The 15,874-nt window shown below is 38.4% G+C and overlaps 1 protein-coding gene across 5 annotated transcripts in view; it reads left to right on the top strand.

The window, feature by feature from the left end:
- Positions 1-15,874, top strand: part of TMPRSS15 (transmembrane serine protease 15) — a 143,387-nt gene that overhangs the window by 120,236 nt on the left and 7,277 nt on the right. For 4 of the 5 annotated variants that reach the window (XM_027545313.1, XM_027545442.1, XM_027545383.1 and 1 more), the window contains 2 exons: positions 9,754-9,935; positions 11,626-11,721. The exons of the other annotated variant lie outside the window; for it this stretch is intronic. In XM_027545313.1, the coding sequence (XP_027401114.1) occupies positions 9,754-9,935; positions 11,626-11,721 (278 nt within the window). The remainder of the gene's footprint in view (positions 1-9,753; positions 9,936-11,625; positions 11,722-15,874) is intronic. 5 annotated transcript variants of the gene reach the window in all.

Below are 15,874 nucleotides of genomic sequence, written 5' to 3' on the forward strand. Positions count from 1 at the left end.
ACACCTGGTGGTATGCCCTGATTCTAGACCCTCTCAGTGGGCATATCTCTATATTCTCATAGCTTTATAAATATGAACTCAAAATGGGATAATTCAAATAAAACAGAATAGAATACATTTTAGTCTTTTCTCCTTCCATATTTATAACTCATCTCCAATTATGACAAAGCTTATTTATGCTGTCTACAAAATAACTATGGATTTGATCAAGCTTAGAATGGAAAAGTAGTTTGAAAATTGTGAACCATAGCACTGTCTAAAGCAACCAGAGTTTAATATTGCTTTCATTTTTTCCCACTGACATATGCAAAATGCCTAATCTTAAATGTCCAATTTGATTAGTTTTGAAAATGCATATGTCTGTGTGACCACACTCTCATCAAGACATAAAACATTTCCACCACCTGGAAATTCCTCCCTTACCCCTTCCCAGTCATCACCATCCTTGAAGTAGACTCCAAAAGGGACCACTGTTCAGTCTGGGTGGGTCACTCATTTATAATTTACAGTATGGATCACATCTATTGAATAGACATCTATCCATGATGACATTCCTGGAGGAGGAAATGCAACCCACTCCAATATTTTTGCTGGGAAAATCCCATGAACAGAGGAGCCTGGCGGGCTACAGTCAGTGGAGTCACAAAGAGTTGGACATGATTGAGTGACTTAAGCACAATAATGAAATTATCATTGATGAGAAGCCTCTCGTCAATCTTCCATTCTTTAATTTGCTCTTCAGAGAAGATCAAATGCACCATGTGGATTACCTCATTTCTCATTAAAACAATTTATTGAAACAGGTGTTAACATTTCTGAAATAGATGATTTCATAACCAGGTGTTTTGGTGTATGACAAGAAATACACATTACTATTTATGCTTTATTTAGTGCTAAATTAAGTTAACTTATAGTGATAATAAAACTCTGAAAGCCAACTTTTTAAACAGTATTGACTACAGTGAGCGATAGTCATGACTGAATAGTCATGTCCGACTCTTTGTGACCCTATGGACTGGAGCCTGCCAGGTTCCTCTGTCCATGGAAATCTCCTGGCAAGAATACTGGAGTGGGTTGCCATTTCCTTTTTCAGGGGAACTTCCCTACCCAGGGATTGAACTCATGTCTCTTGGACTGCAGGCAGATTCTTTACCATCTGATCCACCAACATTAATTAATTAATTGATACTGCAATTACAGTTTAAAATTTGGATTCTTTTTAATGCCTCAAACAGATAGATCTAGGACACAGAATCTACCCAAACATAATGTTTTAGAAATTATTTCATTTCTACTTAAACATACTCTAAAAAAATATTGTGGGTTTAGTTTCTCTATCTACCTATTCTTACGGTTTTAGGAGATCAGCTAATAATAAATTATCTCCTTCAGGTTGCAGAAATCCTGTAGCACTTTTTCAAGATTTTAGTAATTTTTACAGATCAAAAAAACGAAGAGTATTTTCCTAAGCCAGTAGAGATTTCAAGATTAGTGACTTATTTGGTTTTGGTTATGGCATGGATCTTGATTCCTTTTCTAAGAGATACCAATTCCTAATCTGGTGTCATCTACACAAAGTCACCTTTGGCTCATATCATATAACTCATTTCCTTGATAGTATTCTATCAGCACTACTTTTAATAACATACTTTTATTAACTGCTGCTGCTGCTGCTAAGTCGCTTCAGTCATGTCCGACTCTGTGCGACCCCATAGACGGCAGCCCACAAGGCTCCCCCATCCCTGGGATTCTCCAGGCAAGAACACTGGAGTGGGTTGCCATTTCCTTCTCCAATGCATGAAAGTGAAAAGTGAAAGTGACGTCGCTCAGTCGTGTCCGACTCCTAGCGACCCCATGGACTGCAGCCCACCAGGCTCCTCCGTCCATGGGATTCTCCAGGCAAGAGTACTAGAGTGGGGTGCCATTGCCTTCTCCAACTTTTATTAACAGGTAACATTATTATTATTAGTCCACTCAGAAGTTTCATTTCCTAAGTGTTTCAGCATCTGATCTCTGAAGCTACTTCTACTTTGAGAACAAATTCTTCATCTTGGATGGCATCACTGTGAGCTCTCTTCCCTTATTTATTTTCTGTAATCACATGTGCTGATATGGCTTGATCTGCAACTCCTCTCTCTACCTGGCTGAAATGTGTAACCACTGGTTGTGCTCAATCTTTCTGACTCCTGGATTGCATCTCGTTTTTAATATATTCCTTCAGTCAGTGAGCACTCACCATTTTTTGTTCTGCTTTTGGCTTCACCAAGTCTTCACTGAGGTGTGTGAGTTCTCTATTGTGGCCCACAGGCTTAGTTTGGGGCTCCCAGTTCCCTGACCAGGGGTGTAACTTGTGTCCCCTGCATTGGAAGGGAGATTCTTAACCACTAGACCACTAGGGAAGTCCAGTGAACATAGCCTGTGCCAAGCACTGTTCTAAGTTTTAGGGGTAATAATGCTCTACAGATCAACAAAGTTTTTGTGTGAATGATGCTTATATTACAGGCTAGGGCAGAGAACAAAAACACTGAGAAGCCTTGCTACCACTGTTAATCAGGAAGTGATTGACAGTGGGGTAGGAACAAGATATGAGATATAAGCAAGACCGTATCCTAGGCCCTGATGAGGACTCAGTTGGCCGTGGGAAGTGGGATGTGAGCTTGGAAGGTGGAAGAGTGACCTTGTCTTGTCCGGTATCTGTGTAGAGATTCCACTGCTGAGGGGAGCAAGGGTAAAGTTGGGGAAACCAGTCAGAAAGAAACAATGGTGGCTCTAAGATTATGTTAGAGGAAGCTGGACAAATGCCTGGATCTTATTAATACGCTCAGACGCTGAGTCATCTAAAGTTGCAGTGATCTCAGAAAGTGAAGAGGAACTAAAGAACTTCTTGATAAGGGTGAAAGAGGAGAGTGAAAAAGCTGGCTTGAAACGCAACATTAAAAAAAATAATAAGATCATGGAATTCAGTCCCATCACTTCATGGTAAATAAAAAGGGAAAAACTAGAAGCAGCAACAGATTTTATTTTCTTGGGCTCCAAAATCACTGCAGACAGTGACTGCAGCCACAAAATTAAAAGATGCTTGCTCCTTGGATAGAAACGTATGACAAACCTAGATAGCATTTTAAAATGCAGAGACATCACTCTTGAGAGTCCCTCAGACTGCAAAGAGATCAAACCAGTCAGTCCTAAAGGAAGTCAACTGTGAATATTCATTGGAAGGACTGATGCTGAAACTGAAGCTCCAATAGTTTGGCCACCTGATGGGAAGAGTTGACTCATTAGAAAAGACCGTGATGCTGGGAAAAGTGAAGTCGCTCAGTCATGTCTGACTCTTTGCGACCCCATGGACTGTAGTCTGCCAGGTTCCTCCGTCCATGGGATTTTCCAGGCAAGAATACTGGAGTGGATTGCCATTTCCTTCTCCAGGAGATCTTCCTGACCCAGGGATCGAACCTGGGTCTCCCACATTGCAGGCAGATGCTTTACCATCTGAGCCACCAGCAGATGCTAGGAAAGAAGGAAGGCAAAAGGAGATGTGGGCGGCAGAGGATGAGGTGGTTGGATAGCATAACCAACTTAATGAATATGAATTTGAACAGAGTCTGGAAGTAGTAAAGGCCAGGGGAACCTAGCATGCTGCAGTTAAAGGGATCTAAAAGAGAGTGGGAAATAGATGGGGAAACAGTGTCAGACTTTAATTTTGGGGCTCCAAAATCACTGCTGATGGTGATTGCAGCCATGAAATTAAAAGATGCTTACTCCTTGGAAGGAAAGTTATGACCAACCTAGATAGCATATTCAAAAGCAGAGACATTACTTTGCCAACAAAGGTCCACCTAGTCAAGGCTATGGTTTTTCCTGTGGTCATGTATGGATGTGAGAGTTGGACTGTAAGAAATCTGAGTGCCGAAGAATTGATGCTTTTGAACTGTGGTTTTGGCGAAGACACTTGAGAGTCCCTTGGACTGCAAGGAGATCCAACCAGTCTATTCTAAAGGAGATCAGCCCTGGGATTTCTTTGGAAGGAATGATGCTAAAGCTGAAACTCCAGTACTTTGGCCTCCTCATGCGAAGAGTTGACTCACTGGAAAAGACTCTGAAGGAGATCAGCCCTGGGATTTCTTTGGAAGGAATGATGCTAAAGCTGAAACTCCAGTACTTTGGCCTCCTCATGTGAAGAGTTGACTCACTGGAAAAGACTCTGATGCTGGGAGGGATTGGGGGCAGGAGGAGAAGGGGACGACAGAGGATGAGATGGCTGGATGGCATCACCGACTCGATGGACGTGAGTTTGAGTGAACTCTGGGAGTTGGTGATGGACAGGGAGACCTGGCGTGCTGCAATTCATGGGGTCGCAGAGAGTCGGACATGACTGAGTGACTGAACTGAACTGAACTGAAAAGAGAGTCGAACATGACTTAGTGACCAAACTACAACAACAGATAGATAAGGAGAAGAATAAAGGGTTTGTCTTTAAGCAATAAGATGAGTGTTCATATCATTTATTGAGATGATGAAAATGAGAAGAAACAGAACTAGAAAGGGAATAAAAGTTCTGATGTTTTGTGTATTAAATTTGAAACTTCCTTTCAGAATCCAGGCTTCCCAGGTGGCGCTAGTGGTAAAGAACCTGCCTGCCAATGCAAGAGACTCAAGAGACGTGGGTATTTCTGGTATTTAAAGTCATGGCATTGGATAAGATCATCATTGAAACTAATGTTAATGAAGAAAAGAAGGCAGAAAGCAAATTCTAGAATATTCTAATATCTAAATATTTGAGAAGAAAAGAGCTGGCAAAGAGAAACTGAGGAAGAGTAGAGAGTGAAATGAGAGGAAAATCACAAATCCGTGGATAGTCTGGGGAATCAAGTGAAGAAAGGCACTCAAAGATGATTTATTAAGTTTCCAAATATAATCCTTGTTGTTGTTCAGTTGCTAAGTCATGTCTGACTCTTTGCGATCCCGTGGATTATAGCCTACCAGGCTCCTCTGTCCATGGGATTCTCCAGGCAAGACTACTGGAAGGGGTTGCTATTTCCTTCTCCAGGGGATCTTCCTGACCCAGGGACTGAACCCACATCTTCTGCAATGCAGGTATATTCTTTAACCAAAACCACCTGGGAAGCCCAGCAGTAATCCACCAGATCAAATAGTGCTGAGGATTGTTTGGCTTAGTCTTGGTTCCCTGTACTTATTTCTCTTTTCACACTTAAACACATAGATGCATAACTTTATTTTAAAAACATACTTAATAGATGAAATTAAAAGTCCCATATGTATGAAACACTTTCCTATTCATGAGAAAGGATAATATTGGAACACACCCTTCCTGTCAACCCTCCTTTACAATACATCTGCCTTTTTACACACTTGGCTTTTTTTCTTTTGAGTTTCTTTATGGACTCATGGCCCTTTATTAACAATGTATTTTATTAACTAGAATAATTATTGTGATTACTATATGATGCTCAAATTGTTAAAGCTAGCCAGTGTTATCCCATTTAATATGGTTCCTTTGTTCTTTTAAAATTACCTCCGATACTCTTGAAAACTTTACTGATCTCTGACAACAGTAGCACATTTCAGTGGCATTCCAATTCTTTCTTGCCTTTGAAAATTGGCTATTCCATTAGGAATTCTTTTCCATTCATGGAGAATGAAAATAGAGACTAAAAGTTCTGTAAACATATGGGTTGGCAGTGGGTAAACTTGCTGAGGTTGCTTTATGCTACCGTTAGAAATGGGAGAATATTAAAAAATTCAGTTTATAGTATGGGTTCCCATTGATCTTTTTTTCCTTTTAGCATATTGCGTTGCTGTACGATAATTATCTTACCATATTTACTTCCTACCACAGTGAAAATCCCACTTACAAATGGACATTTTTTTTAAGATTTTTACAGATCAGATGACTATTTATATTTACTTTTGACCATGTCGAGTGGCATATGGGATCTTAGTTCCCCAACCAGGGATAGAATCCATGCTCCCTTCAGTGGAAATGCAGATCCCTAAACACTGGACCACCAGGGATGTCCCCTGGACAATGTTATGCTTACATTAGTGAAGTTATTTAATCCCAGGACAGAGCAACATAGAGTGGGCTGCATCTATGGAGCACCTGGTATATGCCATGAGGTGCACAGTCTTTGAAGTTGCAGAGGTCGGGAACACACATCTTTCTATTTCATCTCAACCTATGCCTTTCTTTTCCTCACTACTGAGAATAACACTTTGCTTGAACAGAGCAGGCAAAGATGAAACGTAGCAGAAATTCCACCCACTTGCCCTAACTAAAAATACCCTATTTCTGCCATCTTTAGCCTCTGCTGGATTGGGTCTGCCTATCCAGTGGGGTTATATACTCTTCCCATCCCAACCTGTCTTCTCTCCTATAGCTTTTCCTTGATGTGTGAGATTACAGATGCTTTGAAACAAAAATATTTTTGAAACATACCAAGTCCCCTTTCTTCGTCTGTAGTGATTTCTCTGAAGATTTTCTTCCCCCATCTCTTGGCTCTGGATGAATGGAAAAGCTAGGAAGGATATGTATTGCTCAATATACCAATAGTAATTACAAAGTACGGATTCTTGAGTCCCATGCCAACCTTCTAAATTAGAATTTCTAAAGATAGAATGTAGGAATCTGAATTTTTAGCAAATTTCTCCAGTCATTCAGAAGATTTAAGTACCGTTGGCTATGACTTCCGTAGTCTCAGGTCTTTGTGCTCAGAGAAAAGGACGTAGTCATTTTACTTGGCTTGTGCTAGTGTGGGGCTCATGCCGGGGAAGTTAATTACACAGACACGGAAAGTTATGCAGAAGGGACATGAGAGAGAAGTGCAAATGACACATGTTGGAGAGATATTTCTTACCCATAGCGCTGCTTACAGATGGTGGGAAGAAACATGGAAGAGAGGCTCTATTCATTGTAGCACAATAATAATTTCAGAAATCGTTAAGAATTATGTCAGAATAACATTGCAGTAAGCCACATTAGACCAGAAGATTAAAACATGCATGTTTAATCTTAGTTTGTTGTTTGTGTTGCTTCTCTATTTGAAATACCAAAATAATGAGAGAAAATGCTGATTCCTAAACTTTGCATTACCTACAAATTCTCTCATATCAGTGTTATTTCAATAGTTCTCAGATAGAGTACAGTACATACAAAAGAGATAATTTGGGAATTTAGCTACTAAACTGCATTTTATCCGAGCTGCATTGTTTTATTGATTTAAATTGATAGCAAGTAAATTGAATATACCACTGAGAACTTTTTTGTATTTTTTCTGAATATAAAATATGTAGAAACATTTAAGGAGACAATAAATTTTTTAAGTAAATGTACTCAATTTCAAAATGAAATCTATAAAATGGGGTCATACTTCCTTTGAACAAATGTTAATAATTATTATTGAAATGTTATACCATTAATATAGTGTTATTAGTATAATAATTAGTATACCAATTATACCAATTAATAAACAATACTTTATTCTCATTCATAATGAAATCAATAATTAATAATTTATTAAATAAATAACTTATCTCAGTATTTATAAGTGATTTGATTATGGGCTACTTAATTATAAATAGTAAATTTAATAATTTATTAATAATAAATGAACAAAAGTAATAATGACTTATCATTACTAAATAATACTAACTATAAGTGATTAGTATGTATAATTTAACATATAAATAATAATATAATGCATTGGTTATATAAACTATAATGCAAGATATATATAAATAAATACAATTAAATGCAAAGTAGGAAAATAGTGGGGCAATTTTAAGATGCATTTTTTGTAAATATGAAGTAAATATATAAATTAAATGCTGAGTAAAAATACATACAGCTTTTTCAGAGGAGTAATTATTTAAGAGGAATACACAAAGTAATGAATAAATAGGTAAAAACATAACAGATGGACTTGAAATAACTTCATGCCCTTTATATATTTACATATATTTGTAGGTGACTTGGATTCTAATATTTGAAGTACCGTGTTAAACGAGGCATTTATGACCACAGAGAATTGAATGACTAGTTCTGTTATATTACAGTTATTGGAATTTTCACTTCATTGTGAATATGGCTCAGTTGGCTTAATACCAGTTTTCCAACGGTAATTTCTTGGTATGGAGATGTTGCCTACCAACAGCACATTGAGGAATTTCTGTACACTTTCAAATTCTAGTACAATCTCCAATTTAATTTGCCTATAATACAAATGTTATCCTTTACCAGTACATTATCAGTAGTCAACATTGTGTATGAAAAATTGTGAGTTCATTATGTGTGGAAACTGCTCAAGTTCATGTATTACCTTATAAATATAATAGGTTTTATTGTTTATGTGACCTCTGTGAATTCAGTGATCCCCTAAACAGGAGGTGCTGCTGAACTTCCTTTCATTGTTACCATAGCTACTGTGGTTGCTGGAAGGAGCCTTGGACCAAGAGGTGGTCTCCACACTGGAATGTGATCTATAGCAGTAGTTCTCAAACCTTACCAACAACATGGAGATTTAATTTAAAAATGAATATTTAAAGATGCCTCTCTCCATCCCAGACTTATTAAATCAGAGATAGGGAAAGGAGAACAGTGTTATTTAAAAGTGAAACAGGTGATTCTAATGGGAAACATAAGTTGAAAACCACAATCTAGTTCAGTTTAGTCACTCAGGCGTGTCCAACTCTTTGAGACCATGTGGACTGCAGCACGCCAGGCTTCCCTGTCCATCACCAATCCAGAGTCTGCTCAAACTCATGTCCATTGAGTCGGTGATGCCATCCAACCATCTCATCCTCTGTTGTCCCTTTTCTCTCTGCCTTTAATCTTTCCCAGCATCACGGTCTTTTCCAAGGAGTCAGTTCTTTGCATCAGGTGGCCAAAGTATTAGAGCTTCAGCTTCAGCCTCAGTCCTTCCAATGAATATTCAGGGTTGATTTCCTTTAGGATTGAGGTGTTTGGTCTCCTTGCTCTCCAAGGGACTCTCAAAAGTCTTCTCCAACACCACAATTCAAAAGCATCAGTCCTTCAGCACTCAGATTTCTTTATGGTCTAAATCTTACATCCATACATGATTACTAAAAAAACCATACCTTTGAATAGAGGGACATTTTTCAGTAAAGTAATATCTCTGCTTTTTAATATTCTGTCTAGTTTGGTTCATAGCTTTTCTTCCAAGGAGCAAGCCTCTTTTAATTTCATGGCTGCAGTCACCATCTGCAGTGATTTTGGAGCCTCAAAAAATAAAGTCTCTCACTTTTTCCATTGTTTCCCCATCCATTTGCTGTGAAGTGATGGGACCAGATGCCATAATCTTAGCTTTTTGAATGTTAAGTTTTAAGCCAGCTTTTTCTCTCCTCTTTCACTTTCATCAAGAGGCTACTCAGTTCCTCTTCACCTTCTGCCATAAGGGTGGTGTCATCTGAATATCTGAGGTTATTGATATTTCTCCCAGCAACCTGGATTCCAGCTTGCACTTCATCCAGCCCAGCATTTAACATGATTTATTCTGCATATAAATTAAATAAGCAGGGTGACAATGTACAGCCTTGATGTACTCCTTCGCCAATTTGGAAATTAAAGGAAATATTTTTAAAGAAGAATTCGTCAGAGAAGTGCAAGATTACCTGAAGATATGAACAAGTGGTTCTGAAATATCTACTGTGAATTTCTCTAGAGTGTAACTGTGGTGGATGGGAAATTTCTTCTTCTTTTGTTTTCATAACCTTTAGGAGAAATATGGAGCCATCTAAGTGGAAAGCAGTGCTAGGCCTGCATATGGCATCAAATCTGACTTCTCCTCAGATAGAAACTAGGTTGATTGACCAAATTGTCATAAACCCACACTACAATAAACGGAGAAAGGACAATGACATCGCCATGATGCATCTTGAAATGAAAGTGAACTACACAGGTAGGAGAAATCAGCTTTAGTCATCTTATCTGACCATATTAATTCAAGATCAGACTTGAAATATTATCAGTACCAGTGTATTAATAGTCCATAAAAGTTGGGTTATTTGTTATAGAAATCATTATAATTTAAATGGAATTGGGGAATGGGGAGACACATATTAAATTACCTTCATCAAGGTGCTTAAATCCAGCTTTCTGGAAAATTGACCAGTAAAATAAAACTCTCAGAGTCCTGTATAACAGTCAACTCCAAGGAGCAACCCAGAGAAGGTAGATCATGCTCTACTGCACGCAACCTCTCTTTCTCATGGAAAAGAAAGGTAGGTTCACCTGCTACAGATTCTGGAATAGGACAAAGTGAGACGACCATGTGTTCAAAGAGCAAAGGGAGTGAGAATGGCTATCCGTGTGTGTGTGTGTGTGTGTGTGTGTGTCTGTGCTCAGTCATCTCCGACTCTCTGTGACCCCATAAACTGTAGCCCACCAGCCTCCTGTGTCCGTGGAATTTTCCAGGCAAGAGTACTGGATTATGTTGCCATTTCTTCCTCCAGGGGATTTTCCTGACTCAAGGGTCAAACCCATGTCTCTTCTGTCTCTTGCCTTGGCAGGTAGACTCTTTACCACCCAGCCACCATTCATAAAGAGAGTCAGTAATATTAATGAAATGGCAGATGGAGGGCTTCCTCCAAAAATGTAAATAAGGTACAAGAAATCACCTGAGAGAGTAAACCTTATCCTGAAGGGCTCTGCTCAGCTCCAACCTTTACTCTGAAGACTTTCCAGTCCCCAGTCAGGAGAAAGTGCTGGCATTCCTGTGCTTCTAAGGAACTTGGTCTCCATGTGTAGGAGTGTGTGTTAGTTGCTCCATTGTGTATAACTCTTGTGACTCCATGGACTTTAGCCTGCAGGCTCCTCTGTCCATGGAATTCTCCAGGCAAGAGTACTGGAGTGGGTTGCCATTTCCTTCTCCAGGGGATCTTCCCCACGGGTCTCCTGTATCACAGCGGATTCTTTACCATGAACCACCAGGGAAGGCCCCACGTGTAGGAGACCACTTCTCAAAGGCACATGCTTGCTGCCGTTGGTTGTATGAGCCTATCTTTTTATCTACTTTTGTGTCTGCCCTGTGTTTTACATGTCTCGGATGCTGAATAAATGTTAGGAGGCTTGCAAATTATTGGAGAAGGGCTTAAAAAGTCAGCAAGCTGTGCTAATGCCTCCATAAGTACCCTGTAAAACAATCGCCTAAGACCCTTTTTAATGTGGGGATAATTGGGGGAAAGAAAAATCCCCCACAGAACATTTGCCCAAATTTCTCTTAAGTAACCCTGATAAAACAGCCTTACCAAGATTTTCACAGAACTGGCACCACATTCTATTAAGTACCACGATGATTTAAAAATCGAATGTGTATGACTAATTCCAGAACTAAGATGTGTACATTACAGCAGAGTAATTGAGACAATGCAGGGGATCCTAAAAGGCCACCAGTGGTACCTAATCCACTTTCAAAGAAGTGCTGCTCTGCAATGCTTATTTCCCTTAAGATTGATGTCTAAAACATGTCCAGGCAGCATAAAATGAAAACACAAGTTTTTTTTCGATGAAATGTTGAAAAGGATTGATTTTTAAAACTTTTGGAAATGCATGTGTGTTTGTCCTTGTTTTGTTTTCTTTCATATTTCCAGATTATATACAGCCTATTTGTTTACCAGAAGAAAATCAAGTTTTTTCCCCAGGAAGAATTTGTTCTATTGCTGGCTGGGGGGCACTTATATATCAAGGTAAATTGTCAGATTCAAAAGAAAATATAAAAAGCTTGCTAGTACTCTACCCTGTGACTGTTTTCAAAAGACTCATATTATAACACTTTTCCTCAATGTCTCTTAAAAGCGCTGTCAGGCTTATATTCGTATGTTCTTTTTTGTATAGTTAAAAATTTCATTTCCAAATTGCATTACCATATTATAAAACTATAATTATTATAAGAGGGAAATCCAAGCATCCCCCGAGCTCAATATCTAATGTTAATATTAATATTATAAACAATCTGATGAAAAGATATACTCACTGAAATGAATATAGCCAAAAGTGACAAAAATGTATTTTTGTAAAGCATATGGATGAAGTCTCGTCAAGTCAAATTATTTTCTTTTTAATTAATGTTTTTTATTGAAGGATAATTGCTTTACAGAATTTTGTTGTTTTCTGTCAAATCTCAACATGACTCAGCCATAGTCTGAGCCTCCCTTTTGAACCTCCCTCCCATCTCCCTCCCCATCCCACCTCCTCTAGGTTGATACAGAGCCCCTGTTTGAGTTTCCTGAGCCAACAGCAAATTCCTATTGACTATTTTACATATGGTAATGTAAGTTTCCATGTTACTCTTTCCATACATCTCCCCCTCTCCTCCCCTCTCCCCATGTCCATAAGTCTGTTCTCTATGTCTGTTTCTCCATTGCTGCCCTGCAAATAAGTTCTTCAGTACCATTCTTCTAGATTCCATATATATGTGTTAGAATATGATACTTATCTTTCTCTTTCTGACTCGCTTCACTCTGTATAATAGGTTCTAGGTTTATCCACCTCATCAGAACTGACTCAAATGTGTTCCTTTTATGGCTGAGTAATACTCCATTGTATATATGTACCACAACTTCTTTATCCATTCATCTGTCGATGGACATCTAGGTTGCTTCCATGTTCTAGCTATTGTGAATAGTGCTGAAATGAACAATGGGATACATGTGTCTTTTTCAGTTTGGTTACCTCAGGATATATGCCTAAGAGTGGGATTGCTGGGTCTTATGGTGGTTTTATCCCTAGTCTTATAAGGAATCTCCATACCGTCTTCCATAGTGGCTGTATCAATTTACATTCCCACCAACAGTTCAAGAATGTTCCCTTTTCTCCACACCCTCTCCAGCATTTATTGTTTGTAGACTTTTAGTATATTTTTATTCAAGCTCATAGGACCTTATCAGTTCAGTTCAGTTCAGTTGCTCAGTTGTGTCTGACTCTTTGCAACCCCATGGACTGCAGCACACCAGGTCTCCCTGTCCATCGCCAACTCCTGGAGTTTACTCAAACTCATGTCCACTGAGTCATTGATGCCATCCAACCATCTCATCTCTGTTGTCCCCTTCTCCTCCTGCCTTCAGTCTTTCCCAGCATCAGGGTCTTTTCAAACAAGTCAGTTCTTTGCATCAGGTGGCCAAAGTATTGAAGTTTCAGCTTCAGCATTAGTCCTGCCAATGAATATTCAGGACTGATTTCCTTCAGGATGGACTGGTTGGATCTCCTTGCAGTCCAAGGGACTCTCAAAAGTCTTCTCCAACACCACAGTTCAAAAGCATCAATTCTTCGGCGCTCAGCTTTCTTCACAGTCCAACTCTCACATGCATACATGACTACTGGAAAAACCATAGCCTTGACAAGACGGACTTTTGTTGGCAAAGTAATGTCTCTGTTTTTTTTAATATTCTGTCTAGGTTGTTCATAACTTTCCTCCCAAGGAGTAAGCGTCTTTTAATTTCATGGCTGCAGTCACCATCTGCAGTGATTTTGGAGCCCAAAAAATAAAGTCTGTCACTGTTTCCATTGTTTCCCCATCTATTTGCCATGAAGTGATGGGACCAGATGCCATGATCTTAGTTTCCTGAATGTTGAGTTTTAAGCCAACTGTTTCACTCCCCTCTTTCACTTTCATCAAGAGGTTCTTTAGTTCTTCTTATAGGACCTTATAATAACTCTTTTAAATTTTTTTTTATTTTTTTGTTTTTTAACTTTACAATATTGTATTGGTTTTGCCATATATCAATATGAATCCACCACAGGTATAAACGTGTTCCCCATCTTTAACCCTCCTCCCTCCTCCCTCCCCATACCATCCCTCTGGGTCGTCCCAGTGCACCAGACCCAAGCATCCAGTATCGTGCATTGAAACTGGACTGGTGACTCGTTTCATATATGATATTATACATGTTTCAATGCCATTCTCCCAAATCATCCCACCCTCACCCTCTCCCACAGAGTCCAAAAGACTGTTCTATACATCTGTGTCTCTTTTTCTGTCTCGTATACAGGGTTATTACCATCTTTCTAAATTCCATATATATGTGTTAGTATACTGTATTGGTGTTTTTCTTTCTGGCTTACTTCACTCTGTATAATAGGCTCCAGTTTCATCCACCTCATTAGAACTGATTCAAATGTATTCTTTTTAATGGCTGAGTAATACTCCATTGTGTATATGTACCACAGCTTTCTTATCCATTCATCTGCTGATGGACATCTAGGTTGCTTCCATGTCCTGGCTATTATAAATAGTGCTGCGATGAACACTGGGGTACATGTGTCTCTTTCACTTCTGGTTTCCTCAGTGTGTATGCCCAGCAGTGGGATTCCTGGGTCATAAGGCAGTTCTTTTGTAGACTTTTTGATGATGGCCATTCTGACCAGTGTGAGGTGATACCTCATTGTAGTTTTGGTTTGCATTTCTCAAATAATGAGCAATGTTGAACATCTTTTCATGTGTTTGTTAGCCGTCTATATATGTCTTCTTAGGAAAAGTGTCTGTTAGGTCTTTTTCCCACTTTTTGATTGGGTTGTTTGTTTTTCTGGCATTGAGTTGTATGAGCTGCTTGTATACTTTGGAAGTTAATCCTTTGTCAGTTGTTTCATTTGCTATTATTTTCTCCCATTCTGAGGGTTGTCTTTTCAACTAGCTTATAGTTTCCTTTGCCATGCAAAAACTTGTAAGTTTAATCAGGTCCCACTTGTTTAGTTTTGTTTTTATTTCCATTACTCAAGGAGGTGGGTCACAGAGGGTTAGCTTTGATTTATGTCATCAACTGTTCTACCTATGTTTTCCTCTAAGAGTTTTATAGTTTCTGGTCTTACATTTGGGTCTTTAATCCATTTTGAGTTTATCTTTGTGTATAGTTTAGGAAGCATTCTAATTTCATTCTTTAACATGCAGCTGTCTTCCTAGCACCATTTATTGAAGATGCTGTCATTGCCCCATTGTATATTCTTGCCTCCTTTGTCAAAAATAAGATACCCATGATACATGGGTGTATTTCTGGGCTTTGTATCTTAAGAAGCCAAGTTATTAACTACTACTTTTCCCAAAGCAATGAAAGTGTTTGTATTAATCATAGAAATAATATAATTTATATTACATAAATTATCATATAAATGTTTACATGATAAATCATATAAATTAATCATATAAATGTAAAGATGAGTAGGAAATTCTTTTCAACATGCTGATTCCACCTACTGACAGACTATAAATTAATAAACCATTGGCTCACTAGCATTTTTTGATAGCATGCTTTCCAAACAAAGAAAACATGCCCATATTAAAAATAATCAAGCATTTAAAAATAAAAAGCATTCTAGTACTTCATACCCCATAAATGTAACTGCAAGTTTCATTGGTTTCAAAATTCTTCATGGGAGTTAACTCCATGTAGGATAATTTGACCATTCGTTCATAGCTAAGCAAAAAGTTAAAGAACTATTGTCAGGTGGAAAAACCTGGTCTCTAGAATTACAACAGGTCATTGCCATCTTATGTAAAAATCCTAATTGCATTTAAGATGAAAATGCACAAAATCTTGTGGACAGGAGCAGGTCCCAAAAGCAAAAGATGCACAGTAAAAATATCCTTACTTCTTGTAGGAGAGAGTATAATATGTGAGTCAAATCATTGTCTGATGGTTCCAACAAAGGTTCTCCACTGCAATTACGTTATGTGGCTGAAATGCTTTGCTTCTGCTGCCCGGAAAGTATATTGAAGTCAAAGACTGTTTATTATTCTATTTCCTCCATTTGAAAAATGTCATGACTTATTAACTTTGAAATCTGAAGAGTAAAAATGATTCTTAGATATTTTTTCTATCAGACTTCAAGCTAAAAGACATTTATGAC

This window comes from Bos indicus x Bos taurus, chromosome 1 (assembly GCF_003369695.1).
Source record: "Bos indicus x Bos taurus breed Angus x Brahman F1 hybrid chromosome 1, Bos_hybrid_MaternalHap_v2.0, whole genome shotgun sequence".
NCBI lineage: Eukaryota > Metazoa > Chordata > Mammalia > Artiodactyla > Bovidae > Bos > Bos indicus x Bos taurus.